Genomic DNA, 20,388 nt, shown 5'->3' with positions numbered 1-20,388 from the left:
AGTCTAAAGTTCGTACTGGTACCAAAATACCTCATCAGAACTGTCCTTCTTTTTTGCTATCCTTCTGTCAGGGTGCCAAGTGAATCAATCCACCACTAAAAGCTGCAGCTAGACACACTACAGTCTGTTGATTGGACGGGAAAATACCCACTTCCTGTGCAACACTGGAAATAAAGGACAAAGACAAAACATGCCTTGTTTAAATATTCTTTGAATTTTGAGAGTAATTTCAAGATTGTTTTTGTTTCTGGAGAATAATGTGCAGACCTTCCCAGAGATCATTGATCTTTGTTTGATTTGACGTTTTTTTTCTTTTTCCTTGAATTAATGGCGGACTATTAACTGCGTGATGTCACACTGCTGTGATGTCACACTGTTACATCATCCTTGACGAAATCTGAGATGGTCATCCTGCTCGCCTACCAAGTTACTTTCCTTAATGTGTAAAAATATCTCTCCCATTTAAACATTTCAAAATATTTCAGTCGATTTCATATTTCTAAGATGTCGAGTTGTTCTGTTACTCTTCATTCGCCCCTCACACAAAGTCTTGAGTCACATTATCTCATTTTTAAAAAAAAAGGAAGAAGAAAAATAAATATCAGTGAAATTAAGTTTGTAGGTGTTCAAATCCGGTTTAATGTATTCCACCCAGAAGAGATTATTTTCAATGGGTTAGATAAGTTACAGATTTAATATTCATGTAACTGCATGCCCCCCAAGCCCCAATGAAACTAATTAGTTTTGAGACTGAGCACCAATCCGGTACAGCAGTAGGTTTGTGCCATCACCGGCATCCACTGGGAACTCGTTGCTACGATTCTTTCACCTGCAGGCTTCTTCCTGGAACGCCTCATCGTGGGCAGTTACCTGTATGAGAGCTCAGACGTGGCACTAGCTGCGAAAGCTCTCAAAAACACGAAAGAATGAAAGCATGTTGTTTGAGTTAATTACTCTATGTTATAGTGTTGCTGTGCATCACCGTGGTTGACTCAGCCTGTTGGCCTGCAGCCTCCCTGCATCTGCATGCTCCAGCGTGTCAGCATGTAACCATCCATTATCTGTTAATGACTGAATGAAGTGTAATCAGGCACATTGTCACACCTCATTACTATGAAGGGACACCATTATACGTAGTAATGACTATATACATGTGATGCAAAATATGCATGCAAAGATTCAGGAGAATAGCCTACTACAAAAAAAGGAGGAATTTCTCATGGAGCTTAAAATGATTGAAACATTCATAATGTCAAAGTGACGATGACAGACTCCTGATGTCTGTTTTTAGCACAAAGCTGTGACAGCCTAGGCGTCCCGCTGCTCCTCCTTATAATGAGAATGAAGACATGTGGGAAAATGGCAGGGAAGTTCTCACTCCTCCATTTTTTGACACTAATGGCCGACACAGGCTGTTAAAGCCAGCAGCAAAGCGAGCACTGCTATGGTTACCTGTGTGGAAACCGAGTCATTAGGGACACGGACTCCTCTCTCTGCCTGGCATCACAAACATGTTTACCGACCCTGACAGAAGCAGCAGAGAGTGAGGGAAATGCCAAAGATGTATTCAGCTGAAAATAAAAATATGGCCTGAGTTTTGTTAGAGAAAGCCATGTAAGATAAAGTTGCTCCTGTCTTTTTTATGCACTGACTCATCAGCTTGTCATGCCCCCATACGTCACCACAAAACAAGAGATTTTTTATTTTTTTTTTAAAACAAATGCTCCTTTCAGCACGCTCACGAATCTAATCACAGATATCACATGGATTAAACTGAAAATCTACCATCTGGCTGCGATTATTTGTTTGGTCCATCAGGGACTGATGTTGCTTCGAGGGGAGGAGAAAGACAGAGCCACAGAGGAGTTGGTCTTTGAGAGCACACACTCTGAACAGTGAGTTAGCATCATTTCAAAGAGAAACATGCACCTACAATGTGGTGGATTCTGATCTGTGAAAAATGAGTTGGATGCTCTCCATGTGGGTGGCCGCAGCCCTGCTGGCTCTGTGTATGGGAGAAAGCGCTGTGCTTGAAGGTAGGCCTCTACGCAGATGATGGATTAACATAAAAATGGATGCATTTACAGAGCAGGAAAAAATATATATTTCTGAGGAATTACAGGTCCTGATTTGAATACTGACAGTTATGTAACATTTTTTACATGCTAATGACTCATTTAGGGTGTACAATCTGATGTTTATATGCAGCCAGAGACAATCTATCGAGGATATGCAGCCAATAGTTACATTTCATTTACTGGATGTCTTTTTTTTTTCATTTCAGGAATGAGCCAGCCTGTGTCCGGCTTCCACCTGTGTAACCACAACGAGACGAGGAATGTGAGTTTCCTGGCGATTCACAAGGTCCCCTACACTGTGACAAAGCAGTGTGGAGACTGGCTCCTGCTGAAGACATGCACGGTCAAACTTTACAGGATGCTCCATCAGACTGAGTACAGGTCAGTGATGGAGGAGGTGACCAGGTGCTGCGATGGATACGAACAAGTTGGACGTTACTGTGCCCTGCGTGAGTTAGCTGCACACACAATCGTTCTCTTTGTCAAACGATCACAAATGGCAGCTCCCATTCTTTTGTTTCTGGTTAGATTTGAAGTGTCTTTGCACAAGTGTTGATAGATGTGGTGATGTAACATCGCACCCTGAGTGACGAGTAATCTGCCTGACCTTTCAGTGTGTGATACCAGATGGAAGCACAGCAGCCACACTGCTGCAAACGTCTCGCTGCTAATATACGGCCTGTAACGTGTTATTTCCTTCAAACCAAGCTGTAAACAGGAGCGGGGAGTTTACTGCCAAGCCAGGAATTTGTCCAACTGCAGATGGATTGGATTCTGGATCTGAGGCCTGTGAGTGGGACATGGACTGTCCAGGCTGGCAGAAATGCTGCCACAGATTGGATGGTTATCTCTGCACCAATCCTGCACGTTAGTATGCTTCCTTACTGTTTATTTGGATTGTCATTAACTACTATTGTTTCTTAAGTGAAGTCAGGCCCTTGTTTAACCCAGATTTAAAATAAGACCAGACCAGACAAGACCAGGACATTTAGGGATCGAGACTGGAACAAGATCAAAGCAGGGAGAGACAGAGTCAAGATATAAATATTATTGTAAAAATGGTTGCAACCATAACCTGCGATAAAAATCTAATTATGAATAAACTGAAGTTATTCAGTCTTTTAGGAAGGCACATTTTCCTTCAGTGTCGGTCTTGATTTAAAATCCCAAATCTAGACCTTAAAAGTAGTCTTGAGTCGGTTCTGAGACCAAGACTGATTTGGAGAACTACAAGAATAAGAAATGCACTTACTAAGATCTGAGTTTTTGCAGTGTAGTGAGAATGATTTGTGCATACTCAATTTAAAATATGTGATGAGATACTTCAGAACAAAATTTCTAACTTGAACAAAACGATTTTATACCGCTGAATTATCGTAGCTTCTTAAAGGCAGGGTGTTGACTTTTATTTTGTTTTTGTTTATCTGCAAATCAAGGGACAGTCTGCTCTTTGAGTGCTGATATTGTTACTTCTAATCCATTTTAGGGGATGGATTTCACTCAGTGAGAAAATCTTGTTTTTTAACCCTTCCAGGTCCAGCTAATTACTCTGAGAGTGGAGGACATCGTTTTAATGCAACAGTGACAGTGAAGGCAGATTACCAACAAGTAATGTCCAAAGAAGGAGACGGACACATGAATCACATCCGATTACTACAAGCCATGGTGACTGCTAACACTGACGCTTCTGCTACAGCTACTGACACTGCTGCTTATATAACAACTGTGCAGCTGAGAGATTTCTGTTCATTCGAAATGACAGAAAAACAAAGATATGCCGAGAACAAACTTGTCAGAGTCATTTTCTGTCTCTCATTCAAAGGTAACTGGAGCCCTGCAGGTGGATGTTTCTGTTTATTACCTCGGCTCTCAGCCTGTTCATCCCTACAGAACTGCCACCTCCCTGCTGATTGAATTCAACAGCACTCTTTCCCTGCACGATGTCACCGCCACGCTGCATCTTCTCCTCGTCTACATACAGGAGGTGTCAGCCGTAGCAGTGGAAGGTGAGCAGGTCTGTTTTCTCTGAACAGCAGCTCTCAGTCTACCCTTTCTGTAGAGGAGTTACGTTCCTTGTTTTCAGAATGATTCACGTTGCAGAGGACACGTTGTGCGGGAAAAAATGACTCAGCCGGACCACAGTTTCCTTCTCCCACCACTTCTATTTGAGTGACAGTCATCTGTGGGCTGTTTCCTGCAATAGCGGAAAATATAACATGAGAGCGTGTGCATTCACACACACACACACACACACACACACACACACGCGCGCGCACACACACACACACACACACACACACACACACACACACATGCACCAACACACACAATCCCACACACAGATATGAATCACACATCCAACATACTTGCTACATTTTTGAAAGACAAAATAACAGTGTAGAAGTCATGCATAAATTCAAACTCTCTTCCAGCATTAAGAGCAGACTTAGTGTTATTATTTCCAGGCACCTTTGAATGACTTTAAAACAAAAAGAAAAGTTAATCAAAGACAACTTACTGTTTTTATTTAAAGTCAAACCTGAAAACCTTAAAAGCTGTTTATACAATTTCACAATCTGCTTACTTTAAATGAGATGTGTCAGATATCTACTGAGTGAAATGTCGCTCTCTTCCTCTGTGATCAGTCATGAACATGAACATTACATCTGTAAATATAACGCCTAAATGCCTTTCCACATAATGCAGGGTTTTTTTATTTAAATATCACCTCTCGTTATCAGTCCTGGTTAATCACAGCCTTCCTTCATGTTTGATTGCAGATATAAACGAGTGCACCCAGCCCGCTCTGCATCAGTGCTCCCTTCACGCAGACTGTACCAACACAGAGGGCTCCTATCACTGTACCTGCCTCCAAGGGTTCGAAGATCTGGACCCCAACGTCCCTGGAGCCCATTGCAGAGGTCAGGGGTCAGAGTATGTGTTAGCATGTGGAGAAAAATACGAAGCGGCAATTTACTGACTGAAGCCCTGAAGGTCAACTGCAAAAACATTTCATAGAATGTAAAAAAACATATCTAAAGAAACAAAATTTTTTTTCCAACTCAACAACATTTCACAAAACAAGCATGTACTGCATATCGCGTCTGACAGTAGTGTGGCTGCCAGTGGGTGGTTATTTCGCAGGATGCCAGGAACAGCTAAGCTGGCTTCTGGTCTTGGAATGAGGAAGAAAACAACAGCCCAGCATGTGGCGATTCTAGAGTCAGTTGGGGCCCTAAGCAAAATTCACTGGGGGCCCCTCCAACCAACGTTCAATGCCATTTTGTTATGAATAAAAAAAATCAGCAATGGCACACTGAGCTGGGCTCCAACATCACATTTTGTCAGATGGGGCCCCCTAGGGAGGTTTCCTACTGTCATAGTGAAATTTGCACATTCTGAGCCCCTGCAGTGGTTTCATATTTGTCAGTCCTCAGGGGGCCCTTTGCTGGCCAGGGGCCCCAAGCTGTTTCCTGACTTGCCTGTTGACTAGCAGCACCTCACAGCCCGGCTGACAGCTCCAGTGTTGCATCTTACACCTAGAGGAAGAGCCTGACATGTGATTCATGGTGGTATCTCTTTGTGGTTCGGTCTGATTGTGATTATTTCTCCTGTTTCTGTCCATCATTTTGATCTCTTGACACAACATTTTGCATTGTGGCAAGCAGTATGTGAGGAAGACTGGTCTGATTTTTCCTTAAGTAGTACACAGCTGGGTGTTTTTGGAAAACTGCAGATCTCAAATTCATTCTCATACTGCATTTTAGCCAAATCGGTAAGTATTATTAGAAGGTGGTTTTTCAAAAAACAGGTGTAGCTAGATACACAGGTGAGGCGGGGGTAGCTCAGTCTGTAGGGACTTGGGTTGGGAACCGGAGGGTCGCCGGTTCAAGTCCCGGCACGGACCAAGTCCGGAAACTGGTCTGGTAACTGGAGAGGTGCCAGTCCATTTCCTGAGCACTGCCGAGGTGCCCCTGAGCAAGGCACCGAACCCCAAAACTGCTCTGGAGCGCTCGCTGTGGGCAGCCCCCTCACTCTGAGACCTCTCCATTAATGCATGTCACTAGAACCCTGTTTGTGCATGAGTGTGTATCTCGGCCTATGTGTGTGTTAGACAGAGTGTAAAAACTGAATTTCCCCTCGTGGGATTAATAAAGTGTAAATTATTATTATTATTATTATTATTATTATTATTATTATTATTATTATTATATTATGAAATCAAACACTCGGGCAGGAGTCTCAAACCTTTCTTTTCTTTCATTTAAACATTGGCTTCATCTTCTTTTTTCTCCCAAGATGAGTCGACCACCACGGAGCCCTCGCATTCCTACGTTCCACCCATGAACACAACCTACAGCTCAGCCTCCAACACCACACAGGAGCCTCTGAAGATCGGCACCGTAGGTTCTGTCTCCTCCACAGAGATCATCGTGACTGCAGATCTGAGTAACGCGAGCAGCGTCTCCTCTTCTTCACATGCTCCACAGTGGACAAGTCCTGCACCTCAAACCACAATGAGATCCACCGTGGAGTCCACCCAGCCAACAACCACGTGCTGTATGACATTTCCTTTTTATCTCAAGCTTTTAACCCTAACAAATGCTTTCCTCTGAAGAAGCAGTTTAGGAAGTGCTAATAAGTTTGACATAAGTCAATATAATATTAGGTACATTTCCCAACAACGTTTGGGAACAAAGTAGAAGTTCCCAAACGGCAGAGCAGCAAGATAAAGAGTCAAACAGAGGGCTTTATTCTGTAATGTAATCTTTTTCAAGGAGGCCAATTCTACAAATTATTTAGCCAACGCTTTTATCCAAAGCGACGCACAACAAGAAGTAAGTAAGAGTTCTAATCAGCATCAAATCCATCCTAAATATCAGGTGTGTCGGGTCTTTAGCTGTTTCTCAGAGGTGCTAGGGACTGCAGGTAAACCGGAGTTTGGTAGTTTTGCTGTTCCACCACGGGGGGGCGACAGAGGCGAAGAATCTAATGAGTGTATTACCCAACAATTTATAAATAATAACCCCTGTTTTCGGTCCCTTCCCTCATTATCCACCACACCACCCTCCAGCTCCTCCAAGCATCACCAGCGCATGGTCGGCTGAAGTTACTGGGACTTCCTTTTCCGTCTACTGGTCCGGCCAGTCTCAGACGAACCAGACTTACCAGGTTGTTGTGAGCAAAGGGTCGGACGTCGTTCATTTTTATGGAACCAGTGACACCACGATGGAGGTGCATGGACTCCAGCCTGGGGTGCTTTACAACGTAACTGTCACACCTTGTGCCTGTGGAAGCCAAGGGACAACTTTTTTTATATCTGTCAAGACTGGTAAGAAGAGTGCAAAAAAGGAATATAACTCTAGTGACTTGTCCTCTGTATCTTTAGTTTTATATAAATACTTAATATTGTGTTTCAGCTCAGTTTGTGCATTGAACATTTGTGTGGTCCAAGCTCATATCTAACAGTTTTTGTTGAGTTTACATGAGTTGCAACATGGTACATTATGGCATTTCTGCTTTAACTGTATATCTCTTTAATTTAAACAACAGCCTCTGATTTTTTTTGTTTTTGCTTTTATAATCAAACTGGAATTTTATGATTATTTAAAAAAATAAAAAATAAAAGTATGGCAGAAAATACAAGGACAAGACTTCCTCATGAACCTGTTGGTCCAGAGCTGGAGATTAATTGCATAAATTGTGTCTGTTTTTTTACTCCATAGATGCTCAGACGCTAGACGCCACAGCACGACTGACTAACATCAACTTTACTGCTGATCTGCAAAACACCAGCAGCCAGGCTTTCAGAAACCTCACTGAGAGTTTCACAGATGAGGTACGTTTGTTACGACGACTATCAAGTGAGATTTTACACTCTGTAAACATGTCAAGTACAAAGATCAAATAAGCATTCTTGTTTGTGTGTTAAACTTGCGGATGTGGTCTCCAACAGATCTACCAGTCGCTCTCTGCAGAGATGAAGGCCATGGTGGATTCAGGCCTGGTGAGAATAGTGATCAAGGGCTTCTCTCCGGGGAGTGTGGTGGTCAACTTCTCCCTCATTGTCATCCCAAGTCAGACCCAGGACATCAGTAATGTGTCTGCAGCTGTGCTAAACTCCCTGATAAACAGCACCAAATTCACTGTGGATATTAACAGCACAAGCATCAATGGTGCGTCTCTCTTCTTTCCCTCTTTCCTGTTTCCTCTTTGTCTTTATTGTGTGTCAAATTTACCAAAAGAAGGGCTGGTGTTATCTAACTGTAGTTATTGTCATTAATTAAGGCTATAAGTTAATGCATACACTTTTTTAAATCCCGATTATCGTATGCTATTTTGTCCCTTTAGCCTCCCCATAGATAGTCCTCCTCAGTGTCTCTGTGTAGTCGCAGTGATGTAAAAGAAGGACAAGTCCAAAGTAATATCCACCTTCTGACATCTTCTGAATTTGTGAAATAGCGGAATTTCAAACATGGAATTAAAACTTAATAGTTAGTGTGTTCGAACACGATTGTCGACCAAAATATACCGATTAAATCGTGATTTTATAAAACGATAAAATATTTTAGTTGATTTGTTGGCCTTCTGCTTGTTTTATTAACATATTGATGGATGGAAAGTGAGGTATGACATATTTATTCATATGAAACCGAAGTATTAAATGAAGCAGAGCGACAGACACTTTGTGTTATTGAGTCCAAACTATCTTTAGGAATATACCGAGAGTACGAAACTAAAGAACAACATAAAACCTCCCTTACTGAGCCAAGCATTCTACTTTTTTTTTTTTCCATAGATTTTGATGAATGTGCTTCAGGGGAATATGACTGTTCCCAATGGGCTACATGCACAAACACCTGGGCCTCCTACACATGTGTCTGCCTGGATGGATTTATAGATCAGAACACAGAAAGGCCAGGACGAGCCTGCCAAGGTAACGCTTCACAATGTTCATGTAAAGAAAATACTGACTCTGCAAAGATTACTGTCACTGAATGATACAAGTTTTCTGTCTCGTGCTGCAGTCAAATCTACAGAGACAACGGCTTCTGTGACACCCACAATATTCTCTACAGTTAGTACGAGCCCTTTCTCTCAATTAACAACCCAGGCCAATGATGTAGCTTCAACTACCTACCTACCTACAACTACCACTCCTACACCTACAACTACAACTCCTGCACCGACAACTACCACTCCTGCACCTACAACTACCACTCCTGCACCTACAACTACCACTCCTGCACCTACAACTACCACTCCTGCACCTACAACTACCACTCCTGCACCGACAACTACCACTCCTGCACCTACAACTACCACTCCTGCACCGACAACTACCACTCCTGCACCTACAACTACCACTCCTGCACCTACAACTACCACTCCTGCACCCACAACTACCACTCCTGCACCCACAACTACCACTCCTGCACCGACAACTACCACTCCTGCACCCACAACTACCACTCCTGCACCGACAACTACCACTCCTGCACCGACAACTACCACTCCTGCACCGACAACTACCACTCCTGCACCTACAACTACCACTCCTGCACCGACAACTACCACTCCTGCACCTACAACTACCACTCCTGCACCGACAACTACCACTCCTGCACCGACAACTACCACTCCTGCACCTAAAACCACTCCTGCTCCAAAAATGGTCACTTCTGCAATTAAAACTACCTCTCCTGCAACCACAATCATTGCATCAATAACCACTACCCCTATGCCTAAAACCATCATGACCTCCCCAACACTCAAATCAACCACAACTGCTCCCAACACCACCACTCCGGCACCTACAAAAACCATTTCCACCCCCAAAACCCCCACTACTGTCGCAACAACTTCTTCTTCGACCACCACTACTACGCCAACTACCACTCCTCTGACCAGTACTCCAACAATGACAGCGACAATCAAGACCCAAATCACAACCGCTATGGTCCCAACAAAAACTGCTCTTAAAACAACTACTGCCCCTAAAAAACCGACGACTGCCCGTAAGACCTCCAAAACTCTTTCAACAACCACCTCTACTACAATGGCATCCCCTGCTTCTACCCCTAAAACCAGCCCCACTATCATCTCTACAACCAGCTCTGCTGTGCTGAGCACTCCCACCAATGCCTCTGTACTTGGGGCCATCTCGGCCCTGTGCAGGGCTGCTGCCATCACAGTGACGATTGCCAAAGATTTTCTTCAGAGCGCCAACATCAGGGAAAGCACTCTTTACTTGGGACATCCTGAATGTGGCGTAAATGCAGACAATGCCACTCATGCAGAGCTAACCGTGGCTTGGAACGAGTGTGCCACCAGACTCGTGCAAGTAAGTTTTCTCTGGCAACTGGGAAACTTTAGCATTTTCAATGGTCTGACATGTTTTTAAACACACTATGCTCTCAAGTATTTAGTCTCAGGAAGTTTGTATTTCTTCTGAATTAACCCAAAACGGCCTTCAACATTTGGCATTTTAGAATGAAACCTTCTTCACAGCATCTGTGACTTTGTTTAACTCCATGGATCCATACGTCTTACCCAGTGGAGCAGCGGAGGTTCCAAAGGTACGACTGGAGGTTCCTATCGTGTGTGCCTACACGAAGAGCATGCTTATCTCCACTGACTTCGGCCCCATAGGGTATGATTTACTTTATGTTGCATGCTTTCACTTTTTTTCGAAGAAGCTGTTGAAATGCTTCCAAGAGAGTCACATAATCCTCCAATGAAATGGTGAGACCGATGATGATGCACATGCAGCCCTATTTATCCACCTCTACCAAACTGCACTCATATGAGCTAGTAAGTTGAAGTAGCTGTATTTTAAAGTTAGCTGATATCTAACGGTGGCTAACAGGTTGTTTTAACCCTTCGTACCTACCATATTTGCACTTTTGCAATCTGTTTCTTGATGACGCTGATGAAGGCCACAAGTTGAAATGCATCAGTCTAATTTGTTATTAAAGTTGATCTTAGTACTTCAAGTGTTGCTGGAGCTTATTGACCTCTTCAAGTCGTTTTAACTGGACCAGATTTCCTTTATTTAGCTGCTGAACAATTAAGAAATGTTGATATCTTTTTAATATGTCAGATACCCTAAATGACAAATTATGAGTTACATGATTTCCGACCCTGTTTGTAATGTCAAAGAATCGATGTGTGAATGTGACAGAATGCAGGTTTGGACCTGGATGCTCAACCATTTGTAATCAATGAACGATGAAAAGAGACAAAAAGCCAAAGTGCAATTAAGACTGTATTTAAAGACAAAAAGAAGTAACCAGTTTCCCACCATTATCTGCAGTCTCTGCTGAATAGAAAAGTTTCTCCTCCAGAACAAAGTCCTGTTAAACACTTTTCATTAGTGTGTTCCTGTTGAATAGATTTTTTTTTCCTCACCTCTCCTCAGGTATGACATGATCAAAGATGTCATCACGGGCTCGGGTGTGTTCCAGGTGACAGTGCAGATTATGAACGGCACGAGACCTCTGCCGCACAACTACAGCATGTCGTCTGAGGAGGATGTGGTGGTGGAGGTCAGCCTGAACACGTCCTCCGAGCAGATTAAAGTCGTCATCACCAAATGCTGGGCCACTTCCACCCCAGACTCTGCAGACACCTACAGCCACACCTTCCTGGAGAACAGGTCTGCTTCTACCTGCAGCTCCAACTATTCATGAGACCATTAGTATGACATGCACTGGGGTCACTTGTTGAGCATGTGTGAGATATCAAACATTTATACATTACCACATCTGTCCTCTGCGGTGGTGTTAACTACTTTTTCTCCATGCATCTTAAGCCTGCTGTTTTCTTTTCAAATTAAATATTAATGTAATTTTTTGTGGCCCTGGCAACTGATGGAGTGGAGGTTGAAGGTGTCAATGGCTAAAATAAGAAAATACTGCTGTTTCAGGATTCTTACTTCCTTGTTCTCTGTCCTCAGCTGTCCCCTGAACTCTTTCACCAAAGTGCTGATAAACGGGAACTCCAGCACGTCACGTTTGTCTGTCAAGATTTTTTCCATCGTCGACCTGGACGTCATCTATCTGCACTGCCGTGTCCAGATCTGCGTGCAAATGGGACCAGATACCTGCGTGCCCGTGAGTACATCGTGTCAAATAGTGAATCTTATTGAAATTGATTTTGATTGAGACACTGATTTTCTTTTTAATCTGGTTTTCTGGCAGGACTGTCTTCAAAGATCAGCTCGCTCTTTAAACACGATAGGGACCACTTTGGGCTCGTACGGACCGATACTGAGGTCCGACGAAGGTGAGTACTTTTAAACAGAATCAGAAATTATACGTCATGACTCTCCTCCTGATGAGTGCCCCTGAAAGGCCCTGATGCACATGACACGTTCAAGAGGATTCAGGATCTCCAGGTCCACACATTTGACAGATCAGGTCTTTTATGAAATCAGCTCACAGTGGGAGAATATCTGCCTTCACTAGAGCTATGTGCCCATTTGTAGCTTTTAGCAATATTCAAAAATTTCTTTTCCAGGGAGCCCTTTATAAAATCTGTTTAGTGACAACAGATGAAAATGAGCCTTTTGGCTTTATAGAAATGTTAAATATGCATTGTCCCTGTAAAATTTAGAATAAAATCTGAAATAAATCACAAAATTAAAAAAAGAAAATGCTATTAGCGACCAACTTCTGTGTTGATTGAACCGTATTCAAACTCAGATTATGGACGAGTCGAGGCCTGGTTTTCTGCTCCTTCTTAAGATTTAATTTGACAGATGTTCCTGTGATGTGAAGTGTGCTAACAGAGATCTGATCAGGACGTCCGAGGCACCTGATTTTAAATCATAAACATTGAGCATGTTCAGTATTTACGATGTGATCTCCTCTGGAAGGAGAGCTGAGAGCAGCCTGCGGATAATCATGAAGAACCAATCAATAGCCAATTGGGAAGCGAACTGCAAAAAGAAGGAAGCATAACGACTGGTCACTTCCTGCCGTGCTCTGACATGTAAAGCCCATCTTCACGCCCACTCGGCGTGTTTATCCTTAATCCTTTTTTAAGTAGTCTTAGATAGGGGCACTGATGGCCAGAAGGTATGCAGTTAGTGTTCACACACACAGAGCATGTTTGAAAGGAGCTTTAAATACTGTACTGTAGCCCCTCCCTTGTACCCCCCCCCCCCCCCCCATGAACCAGGACACAGTCTGACATCCTCTGGTAGAGCTCTGCTGACTTTGAAACAGCCATCCAGAGAAGATCTGTCCGTCCCTCGTTTTATTTCTCTACTCGAAACATTCTTTAACGAAACACTTTGATTCTGTGATTTTGTTTTATCTTGTGTTCTTGAATTCTATCTGCTGTGAAACACTTCAGTTACCTGCACTGAAAAGTGGAAATCAAATATGAGGACCAGAGATCATTCACCTCTTAAAATAGACACTGTATTTACGTGACGATATCTCATAATTACAGGGATCCTTATGAAAACTTGCAAAGTCTTTATAGACATCTGCAGTGAGGAGTACAGAGTCTAAAAACACTGGATGCCTCTGCGTTACGATTTGAATCTAAAATGTGATTCCAGCTGAGGCAACGATGACACTTCAGTTTCCACACTCTGCTCCTAACAGGCCGACTGAACAGATGTCACGCTTTTCAGGATCCATTATAAACTCGAGCACATTTTAAAATCTAAACCGGCCATCTATCTTTTGAAAGCGGTGCCGTCTCTTACATTAGTCTGCTGGAGAGGAGAGTTTGAAAAGCTCACATAAAAGAATCAGTATTCAAGCGTGGAACAAATGATTCATCTTTGTGATGGACTCATGGGTGGATGTTAAAAACGTGAGCTTTTTAAAAGTGTGCCGAGCAGAAGAATTAGTTAGAAATGTTTTTAAAGGAGTCATATGAGAAATCCACTTATACAGTGTTTTTGAACATTTGTTTGGGTAACCTGAGTGAGTGTTTATTGACCCATAAAATGTGAACTAAATCCATCCAGTTCTTTGTTTGTGGTCTGCATGAGTCTGACAAAACAGAGAAAAATGCTCCAAATGTTCTCTCCTTGTGATGTCACAGGGGGAGTCGAGTTAAATGGATCTTTCACTTTGTGTTCGTTGTAACCAGTTGCTGTTGATACATCACACACACGATGCCTCTTGTGCTTAAACCAGATCTTATTCTTGCAGAGTCCCTGGAGGAGGACTTAAACACTCTTCACATAGCCGGGCTTGCCTGCCTTGGAGTCGGTATTTCACTCTTCTTCATCATCGGGTTCGTCTGCCTCTTCTACTACCAAAGGAACCGAATCGGACACTACAACTTCAGCAGCAAACCCAAACAGGAGAACTTCACCTATCTGGTGTTCAATACCTAGATCTACTGCAACGCTCAAAAAGAAAGAAGACATTTGGTAGGCTGATGACTTCTACTTACCACTGGGTGTCGCTGTTGCATCATTTATACATTTAGTATGAAACATTGCAAATCTTTGCACACTATAGATCTAACAAATTACAGATTATATTTACATTTCATCTCCATGATATTGAATATCGATGTACACTGGAATATTACATGTAGAGTCTTTGATTGTTCCTCAATAGTTAAAAATAGAGACCAATAAGGATGAAATGCAACACTTTGTAATATTAGAAGTTTTATTTTTTCTATTGATAAACATGAAGACCATACCTGTAGTGCATTATGGGATTTGTAGTGCATCCTTAAAGGGGACATATTACGAGAAATCCACTTCTACAGTGTTTCTGGACGTATATCTGAGTAACTAAACCAAACAGCTTTGGAAATACATTTTAAACATCGAGAAAAAAAAGACAGAATGTAAAGAATCCAGCTGAGGGGGCACTCTGTGAAATTTTGACTTGATTTTCGAAATTGTATTGCAATTTAATTCTCGTCTTTTCAGAAACGAATCCCCCCCTTCATCATTTCTTTCTCACGCCTATGGCTCTAATCCTCTCCCGTAAAATAAGGGAGAATAAAACGTAAATTAAGTACTGAAAACTTCAAAGTTAGAAAACAAAATGCTGTTTGTTCAGGCTTTATTTTCACAGTGGGATAAAATGTCTGTTTAACAACATTCAACCCAACAACAGTGAAACTCCTCACGAGCACCTCTTCACACAGACGGACACTTAGGCATGAAAAATTCTCTCACTTGACTTTTTACCAACAGTGAAACATAAAGCACTACATATGTGGTCTTCTTAAAAAGCCTTACTCCTCAAAGCTAAAACAGTTTACAGAAACATGAGATGCTATTATAACACTGGAGCGCAAATGTACCAAACTGACCTCAGATTATAAAAAGCACCCATGAATACCCGCTGACTATGAAGAATGTCTCACTGTGTTTGACGTTTGAATTTGTAGTGGAACAAGTTTGCACTAAACCAGCTTGTTTTACATATACGCTGACGTATGTGTGGTCAAATATGGTCGTGAAATATAGAGTCTGCAGTACTGTTCAAGCACAGTTATCACTTTAATTTCTTTTAGCTGCTATTTTTTTTATAAAAAACTCAAATGTTTTTTGTATAATTGTAATGTGTGCTGCATGTGAAATATCTCCTGTTTTTATTAGATTTACTCTTACTGTGATGTAAATGTTTTGACAATGAATAAATGTCCTGTATGAGTTAAGACATAAGGGGGCGCTGCTGACATGGTTTTTCCATTTCCAAAAAAAAAAACAAAAAAACAAGGTAAGATGGCGTCCTGTGTGTATAGAGAGATGCCATGTTTACATTTACAGGGGAATAGAAAAGGCACACGATGACAGAAGCAAGAATTGCATTAAAGGTGACTTTTTTAAAAATCTTATTTTGATATTTTGGGTGGGAGCAGTGAAAAAAAAAAATGAAAAAAAAGATCTGGAGCGAGTAGAGTAGAGCTAAAAAAGGAGGCTTTGACCCCCACACTTCCCATAATCCCACACTGTTGACAGTAGGGTCATGAAAGCAGCTCCTGGACTAGAGGCGGGTGTGAATACTAAACAGGAGAGGCTATTCTCTCTTTGAGAGGTGGTCCCCGGAGACCTGCAGGCAAGGAGGGCTTACAACCATCTGGGGGGGGGGGGGCTTCACATGCTCCGCCTCCTCAGTAACCCATTCAGCCTCACCGTCGGAAGAGGCCTGGCAACCCGTCACCATGGTAACAGCACAGTGCAGTGATGGATGGAGGGAGGGAGAGAGAGTAACCAGGATCAAAGGGGAGAGAGGGAGCGGGGAATATTTTCAGTTTAAAAGCAAAAAATTGGAAAATATTCTTTTACTATTAACTGTAAAACATTTTCAAACACTTTCAGGTTTTTTCTTTTTAATGACACAACTGTGCCAGATGTGTCAGATGCACTGTACTGTAAATACAGTGATGTCTGCAGTCTGTTTCATTATTTATAGCCTTCCCTCTCTCTCTTACAGAGTGGCCATAACCAGCAACAATCCTGTTGTTAAATACACAAAACAAACATCCAGGGGGGGATTCCTATATTCATAAATCAGACTGAGGAGATTGACACAGGAGGAGAGATGAGTTTTCCCACTCTGAGCGACTTTATTCCAGAAAGCAGCTGAGACACATCCCTCTTAATGTCTGCAACATGATCGGAGTCTCCTTCCTCCTCCATCTGTGTTCATCCAGGTCAGGGAGCATGGAAACACACTTATCCATCATGCTCTATGAGAGGTGTGTGTGTGTGTGTGTGTGTGTGTGTGTGTGTGTGTGTGTGTGTGTGTGTGTGTGTGTGTGTGTGTGTGTGTGTGCGTGTGTGTGTGTGTGTGCGCTCACTCGCTTAGGTCATTACTAATTAAACATGCTGATTGTGTTTTAACAGAGCAGCTCAGGAGGGTTGTAAACTCTTTGTCACTGAATCAGTTTCATTAAAGCCTGTCGGTGCTTTCATTACACTCACTTCAATATCTCTCCATCTTATTCAGTACAGTAAAAGAGATTAGTTTCTCCTCCACTCAGAAGTTTTACACACCATTGTGATTTTTTTTTTTTTAACTGTGCTATTCTGATTTCTTTTTAAAATTATTATCTATAACTCTAGAAATCTGTCTGTGTGCGTTAGTTGATTTTCAACACAACCATTTTTCCGATGGAGGTCAGACTTGGCGGATGTATTGCTGTGGATCCAAGGAAGTGCAGTACTGATTCTGTAGTTTAGATGAGCTTATATTGCTGTAACATTTTAAGTGGTTTTGCTGCGGCACGCTACGATAGAATCAAAACGTTCCAGAAACGAGGGACGAGAGGAAACACGCACAAGAGAAGTTATTAAGATCGCTGAGTCGACCGGACGGGACGCACTTGACATTTCAACGCAAGTTTATCATTTTGCTAAACTATCTTTTGTACTTCTACCCTTTTACGCAAACAACACACACAGAAGGAGACTCACTCAAGGTCATGGTATTTAGGTACGCGCTAGCTAACCGTTGCTAACAAAAGTGTAACAGGCAGTGTATGGACCCAACTGCAGCACGACAGCACACTGGCATATACAGTCACACATACCTTCCTCTGAAAACAGGCAAACAAGAACCAGAAGAGGCTGAAGCAAGAGTCGTGGTCGGGGACAGACGCTGAGGTAAGTCCCGGGGTTTTGACGGAGAAGGTGAGTTCAAGACAAGCAGGGGCGGTAGCAGGAGATCTGTCTGAGGGGACACGCTGGAAAGACAGGCGTGAATGCATCGATGATCATGATGAATGAAACAGTTTGGAGCAGCAGCTTATGGAGCGGCCTGATTACTGATGAGCTGCAGCTGAGAGAGCAGGTGAGCTGATGAGGAGGGTGTGGCTGACAGGTAGAGTGAGAGGAAGGCAATGGAACAATACTGAGAGGCAGAACAGGGCTGTGACAGAAAGTGAGATAGAATCCCTTTTCTTCAAAGTTCATTTGGGCCCCTTGGCTGAACACAGACCTCCTGATCCTGACCAGCCACGTTCTCACCAAACACATTACAAACAAGCACCTTCTGAACAGGAACTGCACGACTGAGTCTACTTAAAATTGTGCGATGGATGGATTTGCTCATGAAGGTATCACAATTCCCCAATCAGATTTCTTTCTTTCAGCGAGTCTTCAATTATCAAATCTGAAAACTGTAAAAGTCTGACAGAGAAATGAGCAGGGCCTGTGACGCGTATCTCTCTTACTTACAAACAAACAAACCAGAAGTGATGGTCATGCACTCCCTTGGCCATGCTCTGTGTGGGTTTTGAATAATTTGTGCGTATTTGATGAAGATGGCTGACTTCCTGATTAAGACTGACAGATTGAGTGTTACGTCCGCCCCTCCTCCCCACAGTGCTCATTAAAGACCACAGTCTCTCTGTGCACACTTACAAGATTCACTGACATCTTCACGAGACTCAATATCTGAAGCAGCCAGCTGTATTTGCTGTGTCTGAGTGTGTCTGAGTGTGTGTGTGTGTGTGTGTGAGGGGTAATCTGCTACACAAACATTCCTTGTTTTTCACAGTTTCTAATGATGGCAGCAGCAGGGGGGAAAATGAACTTGGAGACAGAAACAGCACTTTCTCTACATGAGAACGTTAAAGGAGCTGCTTGGTTTGTTCTTGTCCTGTATCCTTTGTCTAAATTTCGCAAGCACTGAAATACTTGTCATGAATAAAAAATGAGAACCTGCATTAATGGGGCACCATAAAAAAAAAAGTTGCCAAAAATTGCTTCCAAAAAAATGCGTCTTGTCCTTTTCTAGGAAAGTAGGTGAGTAGTAATTCATCACTCTTTTGTTTTCTTGCCAACTTGGACGTTGAACAGAGTGCAGAGTAATAGAACCAGTCATTTTTGGGGTTTTTTTCAGGGGGGGGGCAAAGCAGTACTATTGATCTCTTTGCTTGTCTTGTACTGTACATGGTTAAGTGTCTCACATTAATAACGACATCCCTTTATTTAAATTGTCTAACAAGCAACTTACTATGAATCGATGACGTGGAAATGACGACGATGTCATTGGAGACCTACCTGTGGGACAGGCAGTGTTATCAGATCTCGTTAGAGAAAAAAGCAACCAAGTCTATGGAAATAAGCCCAAAACAAGCGACTCGGCTCTTCTAATTGATCATATTTGACAGCGACTTCACAGAAAAACGAGCCCAAAGTCACTTACAGGCATAAAGAATAACTGTACAGAAACAGGGGAGTGTCCAGAGGGGTATATAGGAGTGGCATGGGCCCCCTTTGAAATCTGATTGGACACCCAATTCTTGCCTTGTTAGAGGCGGGCCTTAAGTTCAAATAAACAATTTCAGCTACAAGCTGCTGGTAGTTACTCTGTATTTGATAGCACAATTTTTTTCCCCCAAGAATTTCAATTGTAGAAAAGTAGTAATTTACATTCATATTTTAAACAAGAGAAGTGCTGAGGAGAGGAACCATCCATAGAGAAGGGGGAGCGAAGGCAAAATTAAGAACTATTTATTCAAAACATTTCCAGACTACGATTTGGTTTTAGTTAAACACATTTTTGACATGATTGCCGTTTTTCAAGTACCGTAAATTTCGGACTATAAGCCGCTACTTTTTGTCGCGGTTTTTAACACTGCGGCTTTTAAAACGATGCGGCTTATTTATGGATTTTTCTTGCGGGACAATGAGCTTGTGCCGCAAAAACATTTGACTTCGTCACATCGGATCTTAATATCAGTCATTTTGCGCTTTATGCACGCACCCTCATCATGGAAAACACACGGAGAAATACATATGATGCAGCTTTCAAGTTAAAGGCGATCGACCTGGCTGTCAAAGAAGGAAATAGAGCTGCTGCACGTTAAGATGACACTGACAGCGACAACAGAGACTGAGGAAGTGAGTAATGAAGTCATTCTGAGGCAGTGAATGGATGGACTTTTTCCTGTGAAATATATTACGGTAATCTTTTTCATCAGCCGCGTTACAGACACTGTTTGATAAAGGATTTACAGTAGGCTTCATATTTGCGGATGTTACCAGTAGTACGTATTTCATTAAAAGTTAAAAAAATGTCTTTGTGTCACGTCTTTCTGTGTAAATAGCTCTTGTTATAACGTGGACACCTGCGGCTTATAATCAAGTGCGGCTTATATATGTACAAATACATTTTTTTACCTATTTTTAGCCGGTGCGGCTTATATCCAGGTGCGCTCAATAGTCCGGAATTTACGGTACTTTAAAACATTTTTTCATACATCTTCTTTTCAAGACTATAATTGAGCCAAGAAGACCTGTATGTTGATACTCTATCTAACCACTTTTACAAAGGAAAGGCCATTTATTGTGCATTATTATTTG

General features: G+C 42.3%; 1 protein-coding gene across 1 annotated transcript; it reads left to right on the top strand.

Moving 5' to 3' along the window:
* The first annotated feature begins 1,718 nt into the window (after positions 1 to 1,718).
* umodl1 (uromodulin-like 1) lies at positions 1,719 to 16,490 on the top strand. Its single transcript, XM_079356140.1, has 17 exons — positions 1,719 to 2,036; positions 2,285 to 2,527; positions 2,787 to 2,945; positions 3,613 to 3,743; positions 3,901 to 4,084; positions 4,859 to 4,999; positions 6,378 to 6,638; positions 7,153 to 7,410; positions 7,805 to 7,917; positions 8,035 to 8,254; positions 8,878 to 9,015; positions 9,107 to 10,422; positions 10,571 to 10,731; positions 11,500 to 11,736; positions 12,037 to 12,193; positions 12,281 to 12,365; positions 14,255 to 16,490. The coding sequence occupies exons 1-17, from the start codon at positions 1,961 to 1,963 to the stop codon at positions 14,440 to 14,442; spliced, it is 4,068 nt and encodes a 1,355-aa protein (XP_079212266.1). The 5' UTR covers positions 1,719 to 1,960; the 3' UTR covers positions 14,443 to 16,490.
* Positions 16,491 to 20,388: the final 3,898 nt, after the last annotated feature.

This window comes from Symphodus melops (assembly GCF_947650265.1).
Source record: "Symphodus melops genome assembly, chromosome: 11".
Lineage (NCBI taxonomy): Eukaryota > Metazoa > Chordata > Actinopteri > Labriformes > Labridae > Symphodus > Symphodus melops.
This window is presented reverse-complemented; position numbering and strand designations above follow the sequence as displayed.

Excerpts from the sequence above, each read along its gene's own strand:
- umodl1 (XM_079356140.1), top strand. The coding sequence starts at position 1,961 with ATGAGTTGGATGCTCTCCATGTGGGTGGCCGCAGCCCTGCTGGCTCTG. Across the intron at positions 2,946-3,612 it reads TCTCTGCACCAATCCTGCAC|GTCCAGCTAATTACTCTGAG; the intron begins GTTAGTATGCTT and ends TAACCCTTCCAG. Across the intron at positions 10,423-10,570 it reads GTGCCACCAGACTCGTGCAA|AATGAAACCTTCTTCACAGC; the intron begins GTAAGTTTTCTC and ends TTGGCATTTTAG.